Genomic DNA, 24,778 nt, shown 5'->3' on the forward strand with positions numbered 1-24,778 from the left:
CAAAGACTGTGAAAAACATCCAAGCTTTTCAAATTCCAATAAAATTACATCTGTATTACAATACATAAATATAAATAAGAAATTGATAGGTACTATTAATTGGTTTATTCAAACAAGAGGACAGTTTAAAGTCATTTGACTAGCATGAGATAAAAACACATGCAGACTTGAGACCGTGATTCTTTATTTTCCTAGAGCCTTAAATACTACCCACCATTCCTACAGTATAATCTGCGATAGTCATAGCTCCCAAACACACCATATTATTAATATAGAAATGTTAATGAAAATTAGACTGTAAAATATTTCTGCAAACCTCAGAGCATGGAATAAAAAGAAATTAATTAAACAGCATCAGACAATTCACTATAGTAAGTTTTCTTCCTACTTGACAGGTGAAAAAAAGCACTTGCACGTGCAGCTTAATTAATCACTGCTCTTGACATCTCAATGATTTACAGTGAGGAGCAGGTGAGGATATACAAAACCAGAAAGGAACACTTGATTTGAGTGTAGCATTTCCAGCACACTAGGATGACAAGCTTGTATATTCTATCAATGGTGTACAGAAAAACCCATACAGCAAATTATTTGTTAGCCACAACAAAAGCACAAATTAAGTGGAAGAGAGAATTGCTTATTAGGAAGATTTAATACTATCCAGCTTTTTTTTTTTTTTTCCTTAAAAAACCCAGCCCAATATTTGAGCAAAGAAAAAAACCCTGCCATTTAAGTACACTTTTCAGCATACCAATGATAAGAAAGTATGCTTTGTAACATATTTCATGAAAAAAGCACATAGTCTTCTGCAATCTACAGAATTTTGTGAAATAGAACTCTTGAACTGTCTAGATGCAATGTTTAATGAAATATTTCTGTAAAATAACTGATTCTTTAAAGATATTAATGTTTAACAATGTCTTTTGAAAAATCAAACTCCCAAAAAACCCAGCACAGAATACACTTTTACTAATGCTTATCACTCCTGACTCAGTAACATAAAGTTTTTCCCTCTAACATGTAAGAAAAAAAAATCTTTAAAAAAAAAGCCTGACTATGAACTTTCCATGCAGAAACAAGCACAGTACTGAATGTATTATCAACTGCAAAAAATTTCTGTTACATCCTTCCAATGTCTATCCAGTTAGCTCCAGATGGAATTATGATCTGGACAGGAAGGCTGTGCAGCAACAGGGCCCCTCTGGCAGTGCATGACCAGGAACATGCACACTGCACTAAACCACACCAGAAAAGGGGCCAAGGCCCCCTCAAGTTCTGCTGTAAATCAGTGAATGACTAGTAATATTAAACAAAAGAAACTTGCATGACTCCCAAAATGGTGCTAATTTGAGTACCTCCCTTTGTCTTTATTATGTGGGGAAACAACATGGATAGCAACAACACCATCCTCCACTAACAATTGTATCCATAGTTGTTTGGGAAAAACCAAAGAATCACCCAATACGTGCATTTGATCTTTGACTTCTCATCTGAAAACATATGCATACATAGTGCACTATTAGTCCAATAAATGGCATGAGATTTTCAAATTCCTTCATACAAAACTTCACCACAATCAAGTATTATTGGTTTTGAGTATCACCCTGAACAAATATACTTTAAGCTTAGATTTCAAAACACAAACAGACAACACTAGGCAGACATTTGTTAGCTTCTCACATGGCCAGAATTTGTATTATACACCACAGAAAAAAAAGTCAAAGGATCCTGCCAGAGGCCAGAACCATAATATCTCTGCTCACTCAAAGAGAGAAATGACAGAACCAGGAATTTCGTTTCATTCTGACTACAAAACTTATACCCAAGTAATTTAGCTATCAGCACAAATGATGAAATAGAAGGTTAGAAGATCACTGAGTCACATATGTTCACTTTCAACAGGCCAGAACATCCCCCAAGATAATTTTGAGGCCCATACTCGTACCACAAAAATGCCAAAGCTGTATTCAGAGCACATATAACTGAATGATGTACATCTGTGCTGAGAACGTCCTCATCTTTAACACTATACCTCAAGTGAACCAATATAAACTGCAAATAGGTAAGATTCCCATCTTGCTAAGGAATTCTCTATTTGTGAAGGGAAGAAGATCACAAAGGTGAAACCTGAGCTGATTTCAAATCCTGACATCCTGGACTACCTGCTTTAGTGCACAGTAGTTTGAAAAAGTGTCTGTTCTACTACACAGGTGAACGTAGAGATTTTGTATAATTTCTCTTATTGGTGGCTAGGATATTTTTTATTTTAGATCATTGTACAGGTGCTCATCCCAGAAGTCACTTCAGCATCCACACAAGAAAGCAAGTCAAACCTATACTAAACAGAATGAAGAATATTTGGAAATAAATGCAGAGGTCTGGTGCTTTTTATATGATCTTGAAATAACTGCCTTGTCCAACAAGATTGCTATTGCTACATGTTGCCTTACTATATCGATTACTTTGTGCAGGAAGGGAGTGCAGGCGAAAGCACAGATCAAAGCTCCAGATCACACAGAAGGGAAATTCAATCAAAATAAATCTGGAGCAGGAGAACTGATGGCATCAAGTGTACTTCATGAAACTTCGCATTCTGGAAGACAGCCCTGAGGATATCGTCTCACATGATCCATGAATTAACCTCATTTGTACGGGTCTCAACCCTGGGTTGGTACATCACAAAGAGATAAATTTAAAGCGTAGTGAATCAAATCACACCAATTACCTTCTGGGAAGGTCTCTTCCACCAAACTATTTGCTGATACAAGGAGAAGCTCAGTGTTTTTTGACACTACTGCATGTAACACTTTTTAATATCTAAACTCAAGATGATTTCCTCGGTTACTCTGGTTGCCTTGATTGTCAAATTCCTGGAGTGTTTAAGAAAACAGTAAAGCCATTAAACATACACTCCATGTATATTATCCAGGTATAAAATGGAGAGGATGTTGTATTATCACCAATGTAATAACTGACAGATACTGAACGAGTATTTTCCAAAGGCATTTTGGTTCACATTTCTCTTCCACCAAACTATTTGCTGATACAAGGAGAAGCTCAGTGTTTTTTGACACTACTGCATGTAACACTTTTTAATATCTAAACTCAAGATGATTTCCTCGGTTACTCTGGTTGCCTTGATTGTCAAATTCCTGGAGTGTTTAAGAAAACAGTAAAGCCATTAAACATACACTCCATGTATATTATCCAGGTATAAAATGGAGAGGATGTTGTATTATCACCAATGTAATAACTGACAGATACTGAACGAGTATTTTCCAAAGGCATTTTGGTTCACAGTAAAAACTCTAAGCAAAGAGAAACTATCAAAGGAAGTTCCTAGAAGCTGATAAAAGTCTTCTGTAAGTTTCCTCTCAAATACACAAAATCTAAAAGATTCAAGATGCTAACTGATGAATTAGCCACTGGATATTTTAGCTGTCCTTAGTTGAGCTAAGGCATCAACTAAGTGTTGCTAGCTACGTTCTATAAAGAGGTAACAGTGACTAGAGGCAACCATTTGTGAAAATTTCATACTATGGAGATGTAGCAGAAACAGTCTTGACCTTGACAAAAATGACACACTTCCCTTAAGAAGGCCTTGAAATGTGGTGAAAAACACATTTCACAGGCAGACAGGTGTTGAACTGATCCATGAAGCATCACGACTACACTTCATGTTGCTCCTTGAACTTTTGAATAAAGATTTTTTTAAGTCATTCGTTCTAGGATTAAATTCTAACTCTAATTCTATCATCATACGGAAACAAAACCCATGAAGTTCTGATCCTCCCAAGCAAATTACTCAAATCTAGCCATGACAATCTAAAGCATCCACCTCCTGCTGAAGGACATACTCACAGAAAAGGCCACAGAAAATGAACATGTAAAGCGGAATTGACCGTAACAGGGATGAAAATAGGATCAAATCTCCACCAAATAACACATCTGGTGTCATTCTCTGTGGGAAACTTTACATGAACGTAAAAATGAAAATTCCACCTCCATCTCCTCTTTTAAGGTTACAGAGATGTTCATTTTGGTCCCTGTCATTTATTTCCAAAATAACCAGGAGTATGCTACAGAAAATAGTTCAAGGCCAGTGTAGGTTGAGAAGCTAAAGGATCTCTGGTTACATCTCTACTAAGAAATGAAACTGTGCCCAGAAACATTCCCATTCATTTCAAGCCAGCTGGCATGGAACAGCTGACATCTCTATCAGTAAGTTTTCATAACCTCCGAACCACTCATAGTGCCTGAAGCATTCTGATAATGCCTATGATTTGTTACACAATACAGAGCCAGAGGCTGCCAGGGACCTTTCCAAGAGTTCAAATTATAAAGCACCAATTCCTAGGAACACTCCCAGGTGTAGTTTATTAGTACATAAGAATCCTTTGACTCTGGCTGTTAGGAGTGTCTAAGGGCAGCGGCCAAGACTGGGAGAGAAGCTACATGGCCATAAAGACTGAAAGGCAGCACCACTTGACAAAACTCCACAGAAAACTGTAAAATCCATCACTTCACTAGGCTGCATGCTGAAGAGAAAGATCCCTCTCAAAGGGATAGCCTCTACAGCCCCTTGTACATCTGAGGGCTGAATCAGAAAAATACTGGTTGATCCTGTAGCCATTTTACCAAATTAGAAAAAATAAATCTGGCAACTTACTATTGTTCTAGATTCAGTAATTCATTCCAAAATTCGGCAAAAAATTTTTTTATGAGCTACAAAGTTAGAAGTACCTGGTCACTTCACACTTTGTATGTGTTTGGTATGGTACAAGATTTATTAACTCCTTCACTCTTCTCTCCTGTAGAACTGCCTCCCTCACCCTCACAACTGTTTTGTCAGCAGTAATGGTTCTTGAACTACTGTTTTCTTCATTAAATAACTTTCCTTACATATAGTGCTTGAGTTACTGAGAATGCTACACTTCAGCAGAAAATAAAATTTTATTGTGATTTGTTTTCATAAAGTGGAAAACTGAATACTCTCCAGACCTAGGGTACTTTGAGAAAAATCAAGAGAAGAGGCACAGAAGTGGGTCACTACTTCATGCTTGCCAGAACTTCATTCTGGTTTTCTGTTTTACAGTAACAGCCTAACAAGCTATTGTTCTGTCAAGAGCTTTCCACTTAGTTTAGTTTTATCATATAAATTTCAGGTAATTTTGCCTTCTAATTCCTTCCTCAACAGTGTTTGCATATGTTCTTTATTTGGGATTATCTTCAAGTTGCTAAAGACAGAATCCTAAAAATGTTCCTTTCTAAACTGATTTCCAAATCTGACAACTAACTAGACTATTTATAGCATGCTCTTTTAAAATAGCTCCATGCAAATTTCACCCAACTCACACTTGTAGTTTCAGGAACATGTCAACCTGGACAGGAAGAGCAATACAAAAAGCAACACTAAACCCAAACCATTGCATGATCCCTTTAAATACTTTAGCCATTACAACGTAAAAGAGGCTACAACATGGAAATGTTCATTTTACCTGGATTGTTTTTATTAATATTAAAATGTTCAGCGACATAATTCTAATTAGAAATGCAGTTAAATTTTAAACAGCATTTAGAATATTCACTAAGCATCCCAGAGATACACTATATTTAGGATTTATATAAAAACAAGAAAAAAACAAAATCACAAATTTAACTTCAGAATACATATTTTTGAAGTACTAAAGGGTTTGCATTTGATCAATAAAGAAACAAACTAGCTTTCTGTGATCTACTTTTATCTGTAAGTATTCTTCATGACAATCTTATTGCCCAGTCCTCCACCAAGCAAATCAGCAAATTAAAAGACATGGTAAAACAAGCTGCCCCCACACCCTACTGTGCACCAACTCCCTACTATACCCTTTAGGAAAGCACATGAAAACCTGGTAAGCTTTGGAGGTTGCTGTGAAGGAAATGAAATCTGATTGCAAATACAGAAAAAAATTAACCACATAGGTATACACATCATGACTTCACATTTATTTGTTCTACAAGCCTAGCTACTGGAGTATATGGATGGTGCACTGACTCTTCTGACCAAAATTAGAGTGAACAATACCGAAACCAAAATATACCAGGCCTGAATCTTAGGATTTTTTCAAAGTTTCATTTCATAGTTAATACTTAAAAAAAAACAAAACAAAAAACAAACAAACAAACAAAAAAAAAAAAAAAACAAAAACAAAACAACACCAAACCTCTGAATACATTTGAAAACAATGGTCAAGAATACATATTTGATACATACAAGTTCTACTTCAAAAAAAGTTGTACTAAGTTGACTAGATCCAACACAGACATCGTATGCGCTCTGGTTAGGATAACCATAATAAATACATTACAATTTTAAAGATTCTTCCAAACTGAACTACAGTTGAAACTGTCATAACAGATACTCCAAAAATAAGGCACCTTTTGTCTCAAGTAATTGTTTTGCGGAATTCCTCAGAAAAGCATTATGCTATTAAGAGTACCTCCAGTGCAAAGTCCCTGGCAGATGGGCATAGGAGAAAAATATACATTTTCTTCTGTTATGAAAATAAATGTAATATATTCATAAAATCAGTTGATAAACTGACCTAATGTATTTTAATACCAGTATCATCCACTGACAAACAAGACTATCGAATTTAAGAAAATTCTTTCCAGCTCCTCCACCATATATTTAATTTATACTTTGGATGTTGTAATTAGCTATGTTTATACAGCACTCTGAAGATGTGAAGTGCTATGAAAGTGACAACTAATGATGAAGCTTAAGCAGCATTCATCAGCTTTGTGTAAATTCACAAACAAACAAACCGCTCTTGAAAGTATTAGTACAGATCACACTGTTAAATACCTAATTCTATTCATTTTAAGAGATTGCCCATGAAGCATTTGAAACATGCAATTTACTAGTACAATACCAGCTTTTAAGAAATCTAGCAGTACTGCAATTCTATCATAGCTTTCATTGTTACTGTTTCTGTTGAAATTATATATTCTATTTACCCATCAGGAACTACAGCATTTAGTTAATACTCAAAATGAGTGCTAATTCATTTGAAAAAGTGGTTTCAAATGGGCACCTTAGCCTGCAGTGCTTTTTGAATTATAATTCACTATGCCATTATTTTTATTTAAAGAACAACAATTTAAAGACTTAATGTTCATTTGTGCAACCTGGAATTTGTCCCAGAAAAGATGGTGCATTCTATGAGTAAAACTGCTTAAGATCATTTATGATCTAGATCTGCAAATGAGGGACTGTACTTCCGGCAACTTTCTTGCAGCTTTTATTCATGAAAATCAAATCAAGATCACATAAAAGGAGAGAAGCAATGAGATACTGAATCAAATAAAACACTTATTTTACTGCAGAAGAGAAGCAGGCTTTTTCCAAATATCTCAGTGCAAATGAAGAAAGGAAACAACACTATACAAAGACTCCAAAATCAGCACCGAAAAGAAAAATTCAGTGAAGGGAAAGCATTCACTGCATGGAAATACATTAAAATTGTAACTAACAACTGAACTTACAGACATCTGTGGCTTAATAAATTCCTAGTTTGAAGCACCTGCTGATTTAAGGAGACAAGCCATTACCTTATTTTTCACTCCACAAAAAGAATCACGTATTCCCATTATACACAAACTTTCAATAATTGTAATTTCAGAAATTGTACTTACATTTGTGGTATCTTTCCCATATTAGAATTTAGAAAGTCAATGAAAGGTAAAAATGAATGTAAAAATACAGCATTCAGAGAACCACTAAGAAAATTATTCTAACTCTGATGCTGCAATTGACATTTTGTCTACATGAATCATCAAAAAAAAAAATTTAAATAAATCTTTCTCTGAAAAAAAGCCACAAACTACACCAGCAATTGAAGACCAGGATAGATTGATTCAGACTCATTAAAACAGACATTTCTTCATTGGTCATTCTGAGAAAAATTCCTCTTCCATATTAAAAGTAAGCAATTCTATAGTTTTAACTGTTGTTACATTTAATAAAATCCTTGAGAAACCCTCCCACTTCTTAGCACACTGTATATGTAATTCAACAAAACAAATTTGTCTTTTATTTCAGTAGAAAAGGGAAAATGTGAAGACCTGTATATTTTTGTTGTGCAATTAAAACATGATCTGCACAAATTTCAGGATGGGAACATTCCCACCATGCCTTCAGAAATTAAACTCTCTAATTGTAAAGTCTTGGGAGTCTTTTTTGATCACTGCAGCAAAGGATGTAACACAAGTCAGTTCCCAGTAACTGTCCTTTCACCAGGAATCAGTCAGAACAGGGCTGAGCTAGCAAAGCTCTTTGGGCAACACTTCTCAGACAAGTGCAGGTAATGTAAAAGAAGCAACCTATTAATTATTGATCATTTGTTATAGTTGTCTTACAGTATGAGTACAAGTGGGAAATAATTCTTTGTATCTAAAAATTAAAGGGAAAAAAACAACCATACATCATCATGGACCTCAGTTTCCTCAAGAATCCTGGCTGTTGTGACTATACTTATGGCTGACTCCAGCCAGGGAAAGAACAGCTAAAGAAGTCAAAGCATGGAAGATAATTTGGTCAACACAACCCTCTTCCAAGACACAGGTAAAGTCAGGCACAAGCAGTTTAAGAATTCAAATGTGAGCAGTTCACATCGAATACATTAGTCTTATGTATCAGCAAATTAATGATTTTTTTTTTTTTTTTTTTTTTTTTTTTGGGGGGAGAATATGAAGTTGTTTCTTGTCACAGTTCTACTGGAATCTACTGAGCAAATAACAGACAGGAACCTAGATGAACCAGGTATTACTTATAACTGCTGCTTTTGCTGAGCAGCTCCAGGTAATTCACAATGCACTCTTACTATCTACACTACTAGGAAAGTACATATTGTTAGTTTCCTGCACTTGTCACAGCACTTTGACGTAAACTGATGGAAAGTCCCAAGATTTTTCTTTTATGCAGAAGCTTGTGGATGCAATTCAGTACTGAGATCTCACAGGGTTCAAACCCTGTAATTCCAGGTAACAGGGATTTAAGGGATTTATATCACTTTATATTTTTCTGCTCTGAGTCTACCAAGATGAAGTTAAATCCACCCATACCTATACAAGTAACTGAAGTGGCAGCAACTTTTCACCATTTTTCTGTAAGTGAAAGTAGGAGTCCTGACTAGAATAACTAAAAATTCTTCTGCTTGCCTACACTAGAATTTCCAAACATGTCCTTGAAAAATATTCCACAGCTTTCCCCCTTAACTCCTCTACCAAAGAAAAATATTCTTTCCCACCCATTTCCAAGATTAAGAGTACTATGGGAAAGCAGTCTCTTCCCTTTCACTTTGTCTTTAAGACTACAAGTTCATTAATTCTCCTTATATACTCTCCAGATGCCCAACAGACACTAAGTTCTGAGTTTTCTGTCTGAGAAACAACACTGTAAGTACATGTTCATTTGGCGAGCTGCAGACTCACCAAGTCGCAAGTGATGCTGATCTGAAATCTCCAGATTGATTTAAATTACCTTTACTCTGAAAGAATAATCAAACCGTCATCAGTGTCTAGTGCCACTGTGCCATCTACAGTGGTACCAGATAATTTGTTTGGGCAGCTGAGTCCTAAGTTGCACTAATGCTGGACATCCAAGTGCAGAAAAAGATGCAAAGGTCCATAAATGTCTTCTGGTACCAACTTTAACAGGAAAAATCCAACATTTACTGATAGTCTGGGCCATACTCCAGGAGGAGTTACACAAGTTCAGTCACAAATCTGTGTCCATGCTCCTGCTGCTCATACCCTTTCCAGGACTGTCCTCTCCTTATGCATTCTATGCAACAATGACACCACTATCCTCTTTCCAGCCTCCTCTGAACAAAGTATCCATGGCTGGGGGGTTTTTTTCCCAGATTTATCCTTTTGGAAGGAGCTTTTTACCTTTTTACCTTATCCCACACAACATCCCTACCTGTTGCTTCACCAGGTTCCCACAAAGAATCTCTCTCCAGAGCTTCAAACTGTTTTCTGACCCCAGATGCTAGAAGCCCTTGTATTTTTTCTGACACTGTTTAACAATGTATAAAGAGTTGATCAGAGGACCCTGTTGAGAAGATGAGAGCTTGTGACATCAGCCCCGATCAAGTTACATCCTGTTATTTCTTCCCCACACATTGTGTGAGAAAAATGGTTCACACTTCGTAACACCAGAAGCATTCTCATGTAGAAGCTCAACATGACAGTAGCAATGGAAGATTCCCTTGTGTTTGTTACCTACAGTGCTAGGCCTTGAATGGTAAAGGACTTCCCTGCAAACTAATTAAGTCACCTGCTTATCTGTTGAAGCAATCACCAGATTCTAATTTCTTCTAGCAGATTTTGGGCTATGGATATACAATCATGCTACAGGATACTTACTAGTTTGCAACAGCTGGAAGATAAAAAACTTAGGGATTGATATAATTCACACTGACAGCAATATTTTTGTTTTGGGTACTTTCTCCACAGACTCCAACTTTACCAGGAGGCTTTTCTCCTTTATTTTGTATACAATTAAAACTAGCCTTTAGTAAACTCTTAAAGGGACTAAGCACTAAGATTTTAACACAGACAGTTAGATGATACAAAAATGCTAACAGGTTGTGTTATAATCAATGTTCGTCTCATAAATGTTTTTTTAGAATGCCTTTACTTATTAACGTTAAAAATTATGACTTTGATAAAGAAAATTATGACAACGTTCAGTGTACTGAATTGTAAAAAAGCTGTAGCATTAAGAGGTATAACACAAGAAAGAATGTATACAAGGCATGACATGAAATGGAAAGAAGAACAGTACTAAAAAGTGAGGAGATGATGGGGTGGTACACAGACTTCCTGTAAAGTAGTGAGATTGAACTAGCCCAAGACAATTTTTATACACACAGAAGAGGTGGGAGGGTAGTCTAATTAACTGCACTGAGAAAAAAGGAAGCGAAAACCAGGCATGTGTAATGAGCTTCTGATGTGAACAATGCACTAAGTGCCATGTGTACATAGACAAAAGGCTATTTTCAAGTTCTTCATGTTAAAAAAAGCATCTTACTCATCTACAGCTTGGAAGAGAAACTCAGAAAGAAAAATTATTTTTAAAAACTGCCTTTCTAACAAAAAGCATGTGGCTCCTTGGGGCCACAGTATAATCAGAAGCTACTCAAAAACAAGCTCCCACTCATTCACTGCCAAATTCTGATAATCTCAAACAGTGCATCACAGAAAAGATGCAACTATTAAAGAGTATGTTGAAAGTTGGTTCAATAACAATAATTGCTTTACAATAGATGGCTCTAAGAGGCATTCAGCTCGACTACTTCTCATTGAGTTATAAGCTCAAAGTCCTGACTGGGGTAACTTTAACCAGTACAGCAGACAACTGATCCCAAAATATACAAAATAGAAGTGATTTAAGTAAGTTCTAGCAACAGTTTTTAATGGTGAAGGAGAAAAGGAACACCAAAATGAGAACAAAACCAGTACAGTTCTAACTATCAAAAACTATATTAATAATTGAACTTACCCTTTTACTGAGGCAGATAACTGGCCACATACTACAACCTAAAGTGCAGCAGCAGCAAAGGCATCCACATAGTAGCCATCGCACGTTAACTGGAAGATTCTTCTTAAGACAACTGTTAACTCTACTGATGCTGGCTTTGAATTCTTCAGGTGCAACCTACAAGGGAAATGAAAAAAGAAGAAACAAACTAGTACAGCAGTGTAATTTATTACTTTTACAGTACTCTATACTTGAAATACTTGTTTGGGTAATAAAACCTGAACTCCAATTCCAAACTTCTATTCAAAGATACTCACCTTTCCAGTTAAAGATGAAGGAAATTCTGCTTCAAACTTGTTGCTTAGTCCAAACCTGCAAAAACAAAATTTACATTGTACCAAAATTATGATAACCCTAATCCATGCCACAAATTACAAGAACCTCATAATATTCTTAAGAGTCTATATCAGTAACAGCATTAATTTCCAGAAAACAATACTTGCTATTAAGAGTAATTCTTAAAATTATACCAACAAACAAAAATACACCATCGTACACAGACTGAAAACCATCTTGCCCATAGTCTCTTCTCACAGTTCTCTTGATTCTATTGGCTCTTCCCCAAAGTCAGCAAAACCTATAAGCAATAGTGTCAAGTGAAGTAAGTGAAGTACTTAAGGGGAAAGGGGAAGCAACTTAAGGCCACAGTCTGAACTACTTCTCTCCTGCACCAGTATGGATGTATCTTGAAGAAAAGCTCATCCAGTGCTAGACAACTGTTCTAAGCATAAAAATTTAATAAACACCTACCTGCTTCATTTTCAGAAAAGAAATTCAAATTAAGTTTCAAAACACAAAATGCTAAGTAACAAAACATGGCTTAAACAATAGCTAATTATAAATGTAAAGTTGTGAAGCAGTTTGAAATGAGCTAGAGTTATTGAACCTACCGGTCTCACAAGATCTAAAGATCAGAAGAGTGTCAGCTTATTTATTAAAAAATGTTTTCTACCTTACAGCTGTTTGCTTGGGTTCATGAATAGATGAACCTCAAAGAAAATCTGAGTATTTTCTGGCATCTGGGCAAGGCAATAACTTCTAGTAGAGACCATACAGACTAAAAAAATCATTAATAACACTATGTGACTGGCCACTAATTTGGTATACAGCAGTCAGTGTAAAATATAAGTTGTAATTTAAAAAATTCTGAATATAAACCAGAGCAGTCTATCAGATACCACAAACAAAAATCAGAAACGAAACTGCTTAAGACTTGAAATAGCAGCAGCAACACCTATCACACATTGCTGAGTTATATGAAGAAAAGCTTTCCTGAGCCTTGACAGCTGAAGATTTTAAACACATAATTTGCTTTCACAATATGTTATTGAGCAGCTAGGGCAGCTATGTACTTCCCAGTTTTGGGGTTGTGGGTTTGGGGTTTTTTGTTTGTTTGTTTTTTTCTTACTGAACTGAATGATCTGCATGCCAGTGGAGAACTTTGTCCAAGTAAGCAAATAGGCAGTTATGTGGTAGAGCTACTGTGGAAACCTCATAAAACCCAGTGGACAAAAAGTGGCAGATGAGGTTTTTTTGTAGATAAATAAAAGGTGGTGAATTTTGGGAATCCTAGACTATGCTTATGTGACTCTAACTAAAGTTTGACAGGTACAGCTCACAGGATAGATCTTTTATTACCACTCATGATTCTCTTAAACATCAGCTCAATGCAAGCAGCAGCCACCCAAAATAGCAATAAAATACTGTGCACCACTGGGACAGTGATTATCATCATTTTGACTCTCTATAAAACCCTCATATACCCACACATTCAGTACTGGGTGTGGCTCTGGCATCCACATTTCATGAAGAACTTGGAGTTAGAAAAAGGCAGAGAGAAGGAAGGCCATAGTATAATAAAGGGAATAAAGCAGCTGCCTCAATAGACTAAGGCTGACATTAAGCTGGAAAAAAGAAGGCTGAGGGGGACATATGACCAAAGTGCAAAGTTTCACGAAGGCAATGGGTAAGGTGAGTGTTCATCACCAAATCCCACAAGAGAGAGAGCTGACTGAAATTAGTCAGAAATTGGTTTAAAATAGTTAAAAGAAAGTGCAGCTAAAAACAAGGTGCAAGTAGTTAACTTCTGGGTTTGTTTCCACCTGACATTACTGATGCAAACAGTGCCAACAGATTTGAAGCAAGATTACACAAGTTCCCGGACACTAAAGCAAAGACAATACTGAAGTGTACATCGCTCACACAGCTGCAAATGCCAGAGAGTAGAAGAATGGACACCAGGAAGAGCCAGACTTACATGCAATCCATACGCAGCAATGCCTGTGGCCAAAGTTTGCAGCAGCACACTGGGCTACAGTTTGAGGATGTAGGTGACTTTTACAGAGGCTCTTAAGGCAAAGTAAGAAGGAAATTTTCCTATCATTGATTACAGGCAGCAGAACCATAGAAAGATAAAATGATTCATGTTGGAAGGAACCAAAAATCATCTAGTCTGATCTCCTTGTCACTAGATCAGGTTGCTCAAAGGTGCATCCAACTGACACTTCCAATGAACCAAGTGTTCCATTGAACACTTCCAATGATGGTGCATCCACTCCTTCTCTGGGCAACCTGTTCCAGTGTCTCATCACCTTCATCCTTACATCCAAACTAAACCCATGCTCTTTGTGTTTAAAACTATTCCCCATAGTCCTGCCACTATAAGCCCAGGCAAAAAGCCTCTCTCCAACTTTCTTATAGCCTCCTTTGTATATTGAAAAGCTGCAATAAGATCTCACAGGAGACCTTATTTACAACAAAGTTATCTACCATATTTCACTATTTGTAACTAGAAGAGTAGCTCTGCAAGTCTCTAAGTCTCTCAAAACTGGTGAAATAAAAAATGAGAATTGTTACACAGAAACACATATGGCAAGTTTACTAAGGAAACTTAACTTACTAAAGTTATCATTGCTACCATTGAAAATCCTGCCAAATACTCCAGGCCAGGAGGACCATCCACACTGTCTTCAAACTGCTGAATGAAACTAAGTGCTGAGGCAAAATTATGTAAATGTCCGAGTTATGCCCTATCAGATAAGTGTCATGCCCTACTTAAAACAGCCAGTAAGTTGAAGTGAAACCAAAGTCTGAAAAAAACCCTTGGATTCACACACATTTTAGAAGCAGATAAGCCTGGAGAATGACTCCAAGCTCGAGATACATAGCTGCCATCACAAGTCTCAAAACTAAAAGGTAACACCACTTTACTATGTAATTAGTTTATTAAATCAGTATTTGTGAAGTATTCAAATGTTGACAGCTCCATCAAACACAAAAAAATATCCATAAAGCTCACAAAAGTCATGACTGACAAAAGCAACCCCCACTGGAAAAGCTCTACAGCTATCTGAAATTACAAACACTGAGGCAGAGTGAGGCACAGAAACTTCCAACCAATGCAGTTACACTCAGCTGAAGTGTATAAGCAAAGATACTGAGAACCTGTACTCAAGGCTTGCGGTAATGTTTAATACATGGTGGGGTACCAAAGCTGAAGCTAGCTCAAACAGCTACCAGCATAATTTTGAGCTTGAGACATCAGTGTTGTCACCATACACAAGTAGTAAAAAAGGGTGACTCCATACATTAAAAGCATACTATACATTGTAAGTAGTTTTGTGATCTCAGAATTGTCAGTCTTGACTGCAAGCCGAAGTTTGGAAATTAAAGTATTAGAAACTCCACAGAACACTACTACATGTTCAGTACAAATACATAACTGCTCTAACCAAAAAAAAAAAAAAAAAAAAAAAAAAAAAAAAAAAAAAAAAAAAAAAAAAAAAAAAAAAAAAAAAAATTTAAAAAAAATAAAAGGCAGAAAACCACCCTGAAATAAAAGATTGGAAATCAGTATTTTGGAGATGCACTTCCTCAGACAGCTGTCTTATTATAGCACTAGATTTCTTTAGTACAATACTGTATCTCCAGTGACATGCACCCTCCTCTGCTTGCTCTATGCCTTTCCCACTTTACATCATGTCTTCAACAGATCCATGCTCACCTCATGCATGACTACTTTCTTTACCCTTCCTGGACCTGAACAACATTTCTGGAACCTGACTCCACTTGAAAGGTACAGATAAATTCCTGCCCTTGTGTACAGTGGAGAAGGAAATGGTGAGAGGTGGAAATTTTAAAGTACAGAAGTTTACAGTATAGGACACAGACAATTTGGAACCTTTTCCAGCATGCAGCTCAGATCATTCTAACACAAAAAACTGACACATGCTATCCTCTTCCTCTTTGTCCTCTCTTATGGGGACACTAAACCATTTTTTCACTGCCCTTAACTCTACTCTTTAGGTCCACATGCTCCCAACCCTTAAAAAATAAATATGTATTTCACAAATCTTAACATGCTCCATGATTCTCACACAGCCCTGTTTTCACTCATACGTCCTTGATACAGACTAAGGTTGAAAAATACATTAGCAGGCTTCAGTTTAATAATAAAGAAACTTACTTGGGTAAATACATCTTTTGTAAGTTCTTCTTTCCCCTACAAAAAGTTATCTTGCATTAAGATACAAGGCGCTGTAACAACAGCACAGAAAAGCATTCATCAGCACATCCCAATGGCTCTCCATCATTCCAGTACTGCAAGAATAAATCCAGTATTACTAGTTAATACAGTCTGCTATATATGTGGTACATGTCTCAACTGGTCGAGGAACAGGTTAACAGTCACTGGAAAACACTGTGATCCTTTCAGACACTTATCATAAATATTCTCCTCACAATTTCAAACACATCATGTACCTCCATTCCTACCATGATATGATTTTAGAAACAAGTATGAAACAACTTGGACTTTCAGTTCAATTGTCAGGATCTCTATTTTAACAGTGCTTTCAAGTTTTTTGCCGTTACAAGAGAGAACCTCAAATTTTCAACAATTAGGCGTGTTACTCCTGTCTACCAAGCTATCAAAGCTCTGCTGGTATGAAAACAGTTTAACTGAGTATTTAAAAAAACAATGTTAAAAAAAAATAGCATTGCCTGCAGCATGTTTCAAACAGTGAGTTTAAGGGGAAAACTTAGTTCTAACCAAAAACTCCACATCCTCAAATGGCAAAGACTTCATATGTTTTATTTGGATAATATTTACTGCTTTCCTTTAATTGTTTTTAATTACTCAGCTTAGAAAAGACTCATACACTTCCATTCTCCGTTGGATGAAGGTACGTAATGGTAAATGCCTTTCTGATATTAATGTGTAGTCATGGAATTGACATATTCCAAATCCAACATTATGACTCCTATGTAACATCAGAAAGGATATGACAACAGACTATGAAAAAAGAGTTTCTGTTTAAACATACACACAGCAGACGCAGTCAGCAACTCTTCATACTGCAGAGCCAGGGACAGATCAATTCAGTATTTGCTTAACTGCCGATCATTTTTGTCAGACCTTCAAAATGCACACAGGCTCTTATACTTGCAAGACTAAATCATCACGTACACATGACTTGACCTATTCCTTATATCCACCAAATGAATGTTCTAAAAGGGATCTAACTTTTAATGAGCTTCTGGATCAATGACAAAAAGAGTTATAGGCTGTACAAAGGTAAAAGTGGCCGATACTATGGAGTTAACTGTTAACACCTGGCACAGTAATGAAAGTAGATGAAGATCAATTGCCTAATTTTGGAGGCACACACTGGTGTTTCATTGCTCATTCAAAACCTAAAGAACAAGTACTTTAAGGAAGATCTTAAAGTAATAATGAGCTAGTAACTATTAATGAACAATTAATAAGGCAGCCATCCTTCAACCACAAGGCCCTTAGTAGTCACAGCCAATACTTCACAAGCTTCCCCAACATTCCATTAACGGGCCTTCATCTTGTCTTACACAACCTACCTTCACTATTGAAGAAGAAACCAGTGTTTGCCTTTCAGTTATTTGTACCTTTCATTTGCTAATATGAAAACTGTCTAATTGTGGTTTTGCTCTGTTTTTTAGAAACAGACTAAGGCTACTGGCTTATTTTCAGTGAATCACTGGTAAATTTCTGTTCACAATAAACAGTCAGTCATAAGCTGAACACACTGACTACATGCTTCTATTCTTCCACAGGGCCTCCTTGGCCTCCAGCCCCGTCTATGTCCTTCTAACTTTGCAAATCCCTCTCAGTCTATCCATGCCTTACTTCCTGTTTTTAACTAGACAGCTAACTGCACTCCCCAGCCATTAGTACTTGTGTCAACCAGATAATAAAGCAGCAATGTACCCAAGTGCAAAAAAACTTGTCATGTCAGTATCTGAAATTCAGCTGAGTTTATGAACTCAGAGCAACAGACAACAGTATCTTTAGCTTTTACGTCTGTACTACAAACCTAGTTCTACTGAACACTGAATACAAAAATTCGAAAGTTTGTACTACCGTGTCCTGTCTCCAGGTTTGTATTTCAGCTCCTGACACTATACATTGTAACTGACAACTACTACACTTCAACAGAGTGAGCCTGACAGAACTGATGGAAGGAATGATACCCTCATCTCTTACATTATTGAGAAGTACTACACAAGCTCGTGGTCACTTGCTGCTAGACTCAGATACCAAACACACACAAAACAAAGTTGCTTCCATGTCAAACACAGTGAAACAACACACCAATCACAACATAATTTTACACGTAGCCATCTGACTAACTGATGCCTTTTCTTTGTGGAAGTCCTCAGAGCTGTATCAGCAGCCACAAGCTAAATGGGAGTGGGTAACAGGTACATAAACAACCTTGTTCAATAGTCCAGCCGGTCATGTGCTGGCACATACCTGTTACACACAGGAACACAGGCACCTTACTTCCTGACAGCTCATCATTTTGGACTAATACTTCACATTCCTCTGCCAGTCACAGCCCAAGCCAGTCTTGTTTCCTCAGCGCCCAGTAGGAGGTCCGCACCCGCCTGCGAGTTTCCAGGCGGCTCCCAGCTGCCCGGTGGAGCCGAGAAGAGCCCTCTCGCAGCTTCACGGACGTAGGGGAAGAGCAGCAGTCCCGGCCCGGTGCTCCCCACGCCTATGCCCAGACCTGCCCCAAGTTGTACCCACGGGCTCGGCGCTCCCGGGCGCTCCCGGCCGCCCCCGTCCCGCCGCCCGGGCCTCCTCCACCGCCCGCCCTGGCCGCGCAGGCCCCGCCGCGGCCCTTACACGGTGACATGGCCGGAGCCGCGCACCACCACCGGGTCGGGGGAGTACTTCAGGAGCTGCTCCTCCAGCGCCCGTTCCTCGTCCTCCTCCTCCTCGTAGATCTCATCGAAGTCCGCCATGGCCGGGCCGGGGTGTCCGATGAGCCAGAGGAGCGGGCGCGACGCGACGGGAGCCAGCCAGGGAGGCAGACGGGAGGGGGCCGGCGGGGGCGCCCCGGTGCCGTGCCGTGCCGTGCCGTGCCGTGCCGGGCCGGGCCGTGCCGGGCGGCAGCGGGGCCGCGGCAGCGGCACAAACGGCGGCTCCGGGCGGGGAAGCGCCCGTCACCCTCCGCGGGGGGAGGGGGCGAGGGGCGGGGCAGGAACAACAACAACAACATCCGGCCCGGCCCGGCCCCGCCCCGCCCGCAGCCGCGCGCGCCGGGGCGGGCCGTGGCGCGTGGGGTCCGCGAGCGCGGCGCTCCGAGGGGCCGGGTCAGGCTGGGAGCGGCCACAGCCGTCATCGGTCCAAGCCCCTGCTCCGGCAGGGTCTTCCTAGAGTGCCCAGACGGTCCCTGAATATCTCCTGTGAGGAAGACTCCACAGCCTCTCTGGACAATCTGTTCTGGAGTGTGGTCACCTGCACAGTAAAGGAGTTCTTCCTCACACCGCGGTGGAACTTCCTGTGCATCAGTTTCTGCCCGTTGTCCATTTTCCTATTGCCTGAGAAGAACCTGGCTCCATCCTCTGACATCCTCCCTGCGGCTTCTGAAATTGATTAGGTCCCCTCTCAGGCATCCCTTCTCAATGTTGAACAGGCCCAGCTCCCTCAACCTTTCCTCGGAAGAGCGATGCTCCAATCCCTTGCGCATCTTTGTTGCCCTCAACTAGACCCACCCCGGGAGCTAGGTATCTGTTTAGTCCTGGGGAGCCCAGAGCTGGACACAGCACTCCTGATGTGTCCTCACCAGGGATGAGTAGAGGGGCAGGATCGCCTGCTGGCAATGCCCTTCCCTATGCAGCCTAGGAGAAGTCCACGGGGGGGGGGGGGGGGGGGGGGGGGCACGGTTTGGACACCTGCTGTGTGAGCTGAGGGGTTGCCCACTGGTCCCTCTGGCTTAGTGCAGGGAGATTTGGGGAAACTACCCCTGGCCGAGGCTGAGCTGCTCACATGAAGGCTGAAACCAGGTGTCTGCATGTCCCTTGGTGCTGTCAGTTCCTGGATCTGCCATTTCTATTGGTGCTTTGAATCCTCCATGGAAAGCATCATACCAAGGCTACTGTTTGCAGAGCAGATGAACAATGAATTTGCAGAAGAACAGCCCCTTTAAGACTACATTGATGAATGCTGAGCAGAAAACCCTAAAAATGGCAGGTATTCTTCTTCTCTCTTGGCAGTTTTGGTATTTGTCACAACTAAAAACAAAGACTGGAAAATGCCAGTGTGAGCATAATGGTCTTAGCAACAGGTAGGCCATCAGCTGTTGGAACAATGATGGAAGGCAGTGTGACATGGGATATACCAGTAGTTGGATGACATTTTAAAAAGGGGGAGCAGACTTTTTTATTTGACAGAGTGGACTGGTGGATTATTACTTGCAACAGTATCTAATATATAATGTCAAAGGGTCCAGGCTGAAACTGGAAAAAAAAAAAAAAAAAAAAAAAAAAGGTTGTCTATCATCATAGAATAGCTTGGGTTGGACAGGACATTAAAGACCATCAAGTTCCACCCTGCCCTGCTGTGAGCAGAGACACCTTCCACTAGACCAGGTTGCTCAAGTCCTTATCCAGGCTGGCTTGGACACTTCCAAGGATGAAGCATCCACAGTTTTTCCAGGCAACCTGTTCCAATGTCTCACCCTCACAGTAAATATTAAAAAAAAAGTGTCTTTACCCTCACAGTAAATAATTTTTTGCTAATGTCTAATACATGTCCTTGCAGAAAGTCCCTCTTCATCTTTCTTGTAGGCCTCTTTCAGGTACTGCAAGGACACATTCAGGTCACCTGAAAGCCTTCTCCAGGCTTAACAACCCCAATTCTCTCAGCATTTCCTCCTAGCAGAGGTTCTCCACCTCTCTAATCAACTTGATGGCCCTCCTCTGGACTCATTACAGCAGGTCCATGTTCTGTGTGGGGGACCTCAGAGTTGGATGCAGAGTTCCAGGTGGGTTCTCACCAGAGCAGAGCAGAGGGGCAGAATCCCCTCCCTGGCCCTGCTGCCCATGGTGCTCTGGATGCAGCCCAGGACACATTTGGCTCTCTGGGCTGTGATTGCCCATGGCTGGGTCATGTCCAGCCTCTCACCCACCAGCACCCCCAAGTCCCTCTCAGCCGAGCTGCTCTGGGTCTGTTCATCCCCTGCCTGTGTTGACAGTGGCAATTGCCCCAACCCAGATGCAGCACCTTGTCTTGGTCTTGTTAAACCTCAGGGGATTCCTACATGCCCACTTCTCATACTTGTCCAGGTTCCTCTGGATGGCACCCCATCCTCTATGTGTGTCGACCACAATTCTCAGCTTAGTGTCGTCTGTAAATTCACTGAAGGTGCACTAGATCTCTATGTCATTGATGAAGACTTTAAACAGTGCTGGTCCCAATATGGACCCTTGATATCACTTACCACTGATGTCCATCAGGAGCTGTTGACCTCTGCCCTCTGGATGCAACCATCGTTGGTGACTACCTTATCCATCTCACAGCCCACCCCTTAAATCCATCTCTCTCCAGTTAAGAGAAAAACACGCTGTGGGCTTTTACAGGCCTTACAGAAGTCCAGATAAATGACATCTGTAGCACTCCCCTTGTCCACTTTTATGAGTGTGAAGGGAGTTCTGTATTCTGCTTTACTTTCCTAGCACTTCATGCATCTTATTCACAATAGCCTCCTTTTCACATTAGATAATATTTCATTTGAAACCTACAGGTTTTTTCCTGGCTTGTTTCAGTATATCATAGAATGGTTGAGTCAAAGGGGACCTTAAAGATCATCCAGTTCTCCTGCCATGTGCAGGGAACCTTCCATTAGACCAGATCACTCAAAGGCCCATCCAAACTGCCCTTGAACACTTCCAAAGATAGAGTATCCACATGTTCTCAGGGCAACACATTCCAGTGCTTCACCACCCTCACAGGAAAGAATTTCTTCCTGACATCTAATCTAAACCTATCGTGTTTCAAATTAAGGCCATTTCCCCTTCTCCTATCACTACAGGCCCCTGTTAAAACTTCCTCTCCTGCCTTTTGTAGGCTCCCTTTAGGTACCGGAAGGCTGTTATGAGATCTCCACAGAGTCTTCTCCAGGCTGAACAACCCCAACTCTCCCAACCTATTTTCAATGGAGAGGTGCTCCATCCCTCCAATCATCTTTTTGGCCCTCCCCTGGATTTGTTATACGGATCAGTTTATTTTCTGAAAGGCTACATTGCCACTTAGCCTCCATTAGTCATAAAGATCCTCATGGTGTATTTCTCAGTTGTAGAGTGTGTACAAAGATGTGATGATGCCTGCTGCTCTGTGTTAAACCATGGTAGAAACAGTGTGAGAAAATCCATGACACGCTGTCTTTGCTGCAAAGGAGAAAGCAGCATTTTGTGCTTTCACACTAGAAAAGTGTGTCAATATTTCTATCATGAGCTACTTGTAACAGGTTTCATTTCCTAAATAACAGAATTCTACAGAACAACACAGAATTTGCTTGAGAAATAGTGTACTTTCATGCTAGTATGCTTAACTCATGGGGTTTTTACCTAGTCACTCTTCTTACATGTCTCACACAGAAATTGGACTTAGCAGGATTGATGGTTCATTGGTTCTGTCTAACAGTCCTGAAATTGAGAAAATGGACTAAATTTAATACTGGCAAAAGCTAAAGAAAACCCAGTGGTTTCAGTGAAGCTGTGCCTCCTTGTTCTACTTCACTCTACAGATGAATTTGGTAACCAGTTTGTTTTCAGATACTGGTTTCTAGTAGCAGATGGATAATTGGGGTTAATGCTGTGCAGCACAGCAGCACCATGCTGGAAGTCTTGGAAACAACATTGAAGGGATGGGCTTATATCCCTTACGTCCCTATATCACGTTTAAGCCCTTGGAACACTGTTGCAGGGACCAGCAAAGGTTTGAGGTCCAAGATCCCTGTGCCGTGTGGCATGACAGGCTTGGTGTAGCTTACTTGATGGATTTGAGATAAGAGAAAGAGAAAAAAAGTCTGAAGTCTCTCAATCAGTTCATCATTTTAGTGTGCATTACTTGCCTAACAAGTGCCAGTTTCACACTCCACAGTTTCCAGATGTTCAGTATGTGGCAGCCTGTAACAGATGAAGAGCTGTGGCAGGTATGATGTAGAAGTTCTAAGTTTCTAGGCTGAGATGCCCATGATGCTTCAGCATGTGTTCACAGCACCTGGTGTGCTCAAAGCCTTCAGCGCTGGGTTCAGCAGTACTCGACTGCCCTCAAAGGCTGCAAGAAGACTCCTCATTTTGTGTAGCTTGTCCTACCACACACGCTGAACAAGGCGGGCCTCTCCTTTGTTTCAAGAAGTATCAGTGAGTTGTCACTTCTGCTGATGTGTCCCCGCTCTGTGCCAGCCCTGCCACCAGCCACATACTCCCAAGTCCATGCCTTTGCATCACAGAGTTTGCTTTTGCCTGTTTTGGTATCTATTCTTACCCAACACTGTGGAACTCCCATTTCCAGTTCATTGTCCTTTCTCTGGGAACAATGAGGGTAATGACAGGTTCATACTGATTACATTTTTGAGCAACTTAACTCGTTATATCTAAATAAAGATGGTAGGCGTAAAGTTCAAATTGAGGAGCATCATGCTGTTGTTTCAGGTAGGAATGCCCTCCCTCCCCGGTAAATTCCTGCACTAGAGGAGAAACGATACCATGTACAGACCTCTGTGGCAGAGGTACTCACTATCATCAGAGCTGCTCAATAAAAATTGCATACTGTAATCTAAAGGAGACTTTAAATAATTTCTTTTTATGCAAATCTTTTGATTTCTGCTTTTTTTAAACTTTCTTTTCCTTATTGTTTGTCCCTCTCCTTTTTTCTGTGTTTTTATCCCAGTTCCCCCTTTGTAATTGCTTCTTTCCCCTGCTTTGCTCTGACATCTTCTCAGTTGTTACTCACCTCATTCCTCCCACAGTCTTTGTCTTGTTTTTCCCTGTCTTTTCCTTTGTTAATTAGTGCATTGTTGGAACTTCTGAAGGAAATTGTTTCACGCAACAGGGCATCAAAGAACAAGCAGCAGGTGCAGGTGTAACCTTGTTCTTTGAACTCACACTCTCCACACTACCACTACTAAATAGCAAAGAAAAGCTGGCAGGAACAGCTTCCCTTTCCCTGATTAATTAAGAGAAGAGAGGTAGCCAGAAGGAAAACGAGAGTGGTTGTTGATAGCAAGGGAAGGGGGCAAGCAGGGATGGTACAGAAGCCAGAGAAGAGTAGAAATAATATACACTGCAGAGGGAGTTTAACAAAGCTACGGAACTGTAGCAAACCTCCAAGGGCACTCACATCAGGCTGTGCTTTTCTTGGTCTGCTCTGAGACCTGGCTGTCAGTTCCTTCCCTTGGCACACAGCCCCTCACCTCTGGGTTGGATCCTCTGTCCTGTTTAAATGTCCCATTGCTCTTGACAAATCTGGATAAAGTGTATCTGATAATGTACACGTTTCTGCTAGGGGCATCAGTGATCACCAAGCCATGAGTTTTAACAAAATCAAATAATAATTTCAAAAAATATTTAGTGTTGCAGAAACATGGAAATGCAAAGTCAGGAACAGGTACATAGCTAGAAATAACACAACAGAATTTACTGTTAGTCACGGCATTGTATTTGTTTATCTGAGTGATTTCATTACGTCATTTCTTACTGATTAACTGATTGTTTTGCAAAATCCCTGTAAACCCCAAATAAACTAAACAAGATTTTATGTGCAAAAAATCAAAGGGAAGCCTTTACACCAAACAAATATGGTAGGTCACGTTTCTGTTTCTGACTTTATAATGCAGCATTAAGTGAGCTCTTAGAGTAAAAAGGTAT

General features: G+C 39.9%; 1 protein-coding gene across 2 annotated transcripts in view; it reads right to left on the reverse strand.

The window, feature by feature from the left end:
• Window positions 1-19,083, reverse strand: part of CHIC2 (cysteine rich hydrophobic domain 2) — a 31,453-nt gene extending 12,370 nt beyond the window's left edge. For both annotated transcript variants that reach the window (XM_066185747.1, XM_066185746.1), the window contains exons 1-3: window positions 18,750-19,083; window positions 11,845-11,899; window positions 11,549-11,704 (exon numbers count right to left, since the gene is read on the reverse strand). In XM_066185747.1, coding sequence (XP_066041844.1) covers window positions 11,549-11,704; window positions 11,845-11,899; window positions 18,750-18,868 — 330 coding nt within the window. In that variant the 5' untranslated portion in view covers window positions 18,869-19,083. The remainder of the gene's footprint in view (window positions 1-11,548; window positions 11,705-11,844; window positions 11,900-18,749) is intronic.
• Window positions 19,084-24,778: the final 5,695 nt, after the last annotated feature.

Source organism: Chamaea fasciata, unplaced genomic scaffold (assembly GCF_029207755.1).
Source record: "Chamaea fasciata isolate MVZ Bird 193981 ecotype frontalis unplaced genomic scaffold, bChaFas1.0.hap1 SCAF_6, whole genome shotgun sequence".
NCBI classification, from domain to species: Eukaryota; Metazoa; Chordata; class Aves; order Passeriformes; family Sylviidae; genus Chamaea; species Chamaea fasciata.